At 31.8% G+C, this 5,199-nt stretch overlaps 1 protein-coding gene across 3 annotated transcripts; it reads left to right on the top strand.

Moving 5' to 3' along the window:
• Positions 1-1,049: 1,049 nt before the first annotated feature.
• On the top strand, positions 1,050-4,476 carry LOC114275406 (deSI-like protein At4g17486). 3 transcript variants are annotated; one of them, XM_082901408.1, is made up of 4 exons: positions 1,050-1,189; positions 1,477-1,598; positions 2,342-2,629; positions 3,885-4,476. In XM_082901408.1, exons 2-4 carry the CDS (start codon positions 1,478-1,480, stop codon positions 4,109-4,111), a joined length of 636 nt encoding a protein of 211 aa, XP_082757534.1. In that variant the 5' UTR covers positions 1,050-1,189; position 1,477; the 3' UTR covers positions 4,112-4,476. The 3 variants fall into 3 exon arrangements, with proteins under 3 accessions (XP_082757534.1, XP_082757533.1, XP_028073246.2); XM_082901407.1 differs by having other exon boundaries at positions 1,065-1,189; positions 1,461-1,598; XM_028217445.2 differs by lacking the exon at positions 1,050-1,189 and having other exon boundaries at positions 1,334-1,598.
• The last annotated feature ends 723 nt before the right edge of the window (positions 4,477-5,199 follow it).

The raw sequence follows: 5,199 nt of genomic DNA, 5'->3' as shown, positions 1-5,199 counted from the left end.
TTTTTTAATATTTTAAACATTTTTTTTTAATTTTTAGACATCTAATATAAATACACTTAAAAATATAATATTTATGAAAAAAATCTTTAAAAACTACACTAAATACCAAAAAAATATAAAAATATTTACTAAAAATAAAAAAATATGAAAAATAAAAAAATAAAAAACTTAATTATTAAAAAATTAAATTCAAAAAATTAAAATCAAACTCACTGAATGTTTTACCATCCTTTCAAAACAGCATAGGGAGTCGCTATAATTTTGTCAAAAACAGCTGTTACAGCATTTCACTTAAAATTAAGAGTGGGCGACGGTTTATTCGATCCGCAAAAAACCGCCCAACCCGCCCAATCCGCATACAAATAGGCGGTTTCGCAAATACAATGCAGGCGGATGCGATTTGAAATATAGCATCATTGCGGGTTGCGGGTGGATTGCGGGTTTAACTCGCACCCGCAAGAAACCGCCCGCACTTTATTTATTTATTTTTATTTTAACTATTGATTTCATTTCTATATCCCATCTAGATATTTTTGTCCAAAACAAAACATTCTTTATTTTTTGAACTTACTCTAGCATTATATTTGTTAATAGTATTATATCAACTGAAACTAAATAAATACTGATCATATTGTTATTATTACATAGTTGAACTTATCCCGGATGAAGTGTGATTTGGAATTTTAAATATCTTAATGAATATGGAGTTATAGTTTAGGATTTTGAAATATATGCTTGTATTAGTTTATGATTTGATTTAAGATTTTGAATGATTTATTTGTGTTACAAATTGATTTTGTTGTATTTTTAATTTTATAAGTTTTAATTTATTAATTATTAATGTTGGAATATTTTAGAAAATGAAAAAAAAATGGTCCAAAATAAATATTTACAAAATAGAAAAAAAAATAAGGTTCAAAAATAAATTAAAAAAAAAAAATCAAATCTGTAAACTGTCCACACATCCGTAAATCCTATCTGCTTAAATTATGAACTGCACTACAAACAGTTACGAATTATTTTTTTTCAAACCATATAAATATAAATGGGTCCAAACCAATTCAGAGACCGTCCTAATCCGAACCGCGAAGGTATCCTTAAAATTACTCTAAAAACGTTCATATCAATTGATGAGAGAGAGAAAAAGAGAAATGATGGAGTTACTGTCATAAAGATTCTTTCTTCCAAAGTAAGCGATGGTGGTGGGTTCAATTTTGCTTATAAAAATAGTATACCCAATTTTTTTAACGAATCAAAAAAGCGATTTCTCAAAAAAAACTAAACAGAATTCGAATCCAAAAATCCCAATTCGCACCTGAAATTCCTCTCATTTTCTCGAATTTCCCAACCCACAAAACCAGAGGAAATTGTATATATCTATACAGACTTCTGCATATATTACTCTCTTTTGGATTTCGGGAAGATTTGAGGCAAAAGTTTTGATTTTTGGATTTTTGAAGGAAGAATGTTGTGCAGAATGATACCCAGGAAGAGGAGGACAGGAAAGGTTCCTGTGTACCTGAATGTATACGATCTCACTCCCATCAATGGCTACGCTTACTGGGTCGGCCTCGGAGTCTACCATTCTGGCGTACAAGGTTCGATAAATTGTTTATTTTTTATGCTGGATCTGGTAGTTAATTTAGGTGTTTGTTAAGTATTGTTATGCCTTTGTTTGGTTGCCGAGAAAATTGAGAAAAAAGGAAAAGGGCTGGCCAGCTTCCATCGCTTTCTTACATTTTCTCTGCAACCAAACGGAAACCCAGTTTGGAAATATATTAATTGGATTCTGGTATGTCAGGTTTTCTATTTTTTTCAGGTGCTTGGTAATGGAAGAATTGAATTTCAATTTTCTTTTCGTTGCATTTTCCTAGAAAGGAAATGGTGTATAGATTTAGGTGATTTTACTTGTTTTATCTTTTAGGAAAACATATAATATGCTTATCTGCAGACTGCTCCACAGATCTGAATTATTTACATAATCCTAATCCTCTGTTTGGTTACTGGGAAGTGATTCAAAAATTTGATTTCCCCCCCCTCCATTCCTTGTTTGTTTCGGCATCCAAACAGAAATTTTGCCTAGAAAACATATTGTTCAATAGAGTTGGTTCAATTACAGTTTGGGGTTACAAATAAAGAACTGTAAGTTTATTTATGTTCTATGCTATTCTTGTTTTCAGAAGAAACTTAGAAAAGCCATATCGACCTAGTGTTTTCATTTGCTTGTCTACATTTTCTCAGTATACAAACAGAAAGTCAAGCTTCAAATAATTGGTTCTTTATTATCATTTGCTACAAATTGGCTCTATTAAATTAGGGGTTTTGTTTTTTATTTTGGTAGTTCATGGGGTTGAATATGCATTTGGAGCACATGATCATTCAACCACCGGAATATTTGAAGTGGAACCAATGCTGTGCCCTGGTTTCACATTCAGAAAATCAATCTTGATCGGAAAAACAGATTTGGGTCCCAAAGAGGTCCTTGCATTCATGGAGAAACTTGCAGAGGAGTACTCGGGAGACTCCTACAACCTCATCACCAAAAATTGCAACCATTTCTGCAACGATGCTTGTATCCGGTTGACCGGGAAGCATATCCCCAGCTGGGTTAATCGACTTGCTCGACTTGGTAAGAACTCGCTCAGTTTACAAATTGATTAACACTATTTGTCACCTCTTTTGCTATTTTTCATTTTATTTTATTTCAATTATAACTTTTTTGGTCATGACTTATATAGTAGGACATGATTATTTCTTAATTTTCTCAAAAATAGTCTTTTTTGACAATTGTTCAATTAGGCAGTATGTGAAAATATTGATGGTTTATAGCATTTTTGTTGCTAATAATATGTAGTTATATTAATTGAAACGTGAATTGTTTTGGTTTGTGGAAAGGGATTGGGAACATGGTACACCACATTTTCTAAAATGTGGTACGATATGGTGGACTAGTTTATATTACAATATTTTTTGGATCGCTTTGAATCGCTAATTTTACTGATTTAGAATGAAAGTATATTATGTTTTAGAGAATGTGTATTCTAAAACGTAAATCGCTAGGGAAGTAGTGTTTTCTGGTGCACTTTTGGGGATTTGCGTTATAGTTCTACTATGTGTGTGTGTGTGTGTGTGTGCCAACATTGACAAACTTGCATTCTACTTTTGGTTTGGTTGCTTTGGAAGAGATTTCTTTGAGCTATTTTGATTTGCCCTGAAAGCAACGAACAACTTGGCCTACATTATTTGACCCTAATATATATATATATATATTTCTAGATTTGTGCATTTAGATTTCCTATTTATTGCTTCATATTTTGGAATTCCAAGATTTAGTTTGACCTTATGACCAGAGATTGAGAATCAAGCAAGTTAGCAACTATTTGCTTAGGACTTGATTTTTATTATTTTTATAACTTCTTTGTGTTCCCATGTACCATACAAAATTAAGAGAATAGATTATGCTCATAGTTTTCCATGCCCATATCACTGCATGATTAGTTGGTACTAGGACCACAAAACTTTGGCGGTGGTCCCACTTAATCAAGTTTAATATGTTTCAAATATTATTATTTGTCTGACATGGATTATGGATCTTTTTCTGTTAGGCTTCTTGATTTGCACACCCAACTTGATACCCTTAGTCAACAGATCACTTGGATCTTATTGAGATTTGTATTAGTAACAGCAATACATCACTGGGGTACATGAACATATAGGATTTTTATTTTTAATATTTTCTGATTAACCTTATTTTTAGAAAGTTACAATTGATGAAGGGGACTAGAACAAATTAAATCCATGCTGAAAATTCATACGAAATGTGCCTATATTCTTTGATTATATTAAAATTTTAACATTGTGTGTTGTATTGAAAAATCTTGAAGGTTTGCTCTGCAACTGCGTTCTCCCGGCAGGTTTGAATGAGACCAAGGTGCGACAAGTTAGAACAGAAGATCGGGGTTATGAGAAGAAGAGGCTAAGAAGCCATTCAAGTAGGTTTACATCTTCTAACCTAAATCCTTCTTTGCCATCTCGTCCTTCAGGTTCTGCATGCAAAATTATTAGACAAAAGTCGGTAGACAAAGATTTCATCCTCGATCTTCATCTTTGATTCATTCTTCTTAGCCCTCGACTCTCAAGCTTTATCAGCAGTTTGGTTTCAATTCTTCATAGGATTATAGTTCTTCGTTTTTCCCCCTTGTGAAAATAACAACAAAAAGATGGGGCAAATTTGCAAATGTTACTCGTTGTCTGATTTTTATTTTTTCTTTAATGAAAGCATAAACAGCTGCTTGAAAATGTTGCAGTGTGTTCTGTTTTTGTAAAGTGTTTTTATTTTCTGTTGAACTAACAGTCCAGCCTGTTGCCCCCTAACATTGGCCAAAACTAAAAGCTTATGAGCAGAGCTAGGGTTTAGATCATAAAGATGTATATGTATGCATAGATACAAACTTCAAGATGGGGATATTCATTAGAGATCTCTCTTCTGTTTTTTTGTTTTTTTGTTTTTTTTTATGAATGGAGGATCCATGTGAGGCACCTATCAACATGCATTAGGAAAGTTTCAAATTCATGACATCCTCTTTTTGTGTTATGTTTGGACCTTGGATTGATCAAGGGAAATGGAAATGGAAATGGAAATGAAGGAAATAAATTTAGTTTCTTTTACTATATTTTCTTGTTATTTTTTCCTTTCCTTTTCATCTCATGACACAAATTCCTCTACATATTTAATGATTCAAACATAGCTTCAAAAGATAAGATTTTGATAAACTGTTCTAGACCTTGGATTCTCAAAGGTCATGCCTTAAAAATCAAACACGGCCAAACACGGCCTAGTAGGACTTTTTTTTTTTTTTTTTTTTTTTTTACTTACCCAAAAAAAAGTCTTACTAAAAAAGTCCTACTAGGCCGTGTTTGATTTTTAAGGCATGACCTTTGAGATTGAATTTATAATTTAATAAAATATATAATTCGACATGACAGATGAAGGAGAGGTCTGAATTAATTGATTAAATTAATAAAATTTTGTCAAATACTCGTGAGATAGAATGTATAATTGAAAGGAATTAATAATTTAAAGGTTATTAATTTAAAAAATATTAATTTTATTTAATTTAATTTGTCTAATCAAACATAACTAGTCTTTAAGTGGGGTGAATGTGGACAGGCTTTTTACATTTGCTTTCTCATTATTAT

This window comes from Camellia sinensis, chromosome 13 (genome assembly GCF_055761805.1).
Source record: "Camellia sinensis isolate YWXY chromosome 13, ASM5576180v1, whole genome shotgun sequence".
In the NCBI taxonomy this organism is placed as follows: Eukaryota; Viridiplantae; Streptophyta; class Magnoliopsida; order Ericales; family Theaceae; genus Camellia; species Camellia sinensis.
The sequence above is the reverse complement of the archived record's forward strand: the minus strand, read 5'-3'. Positions and strand labels throughout refer to the sequence as shown.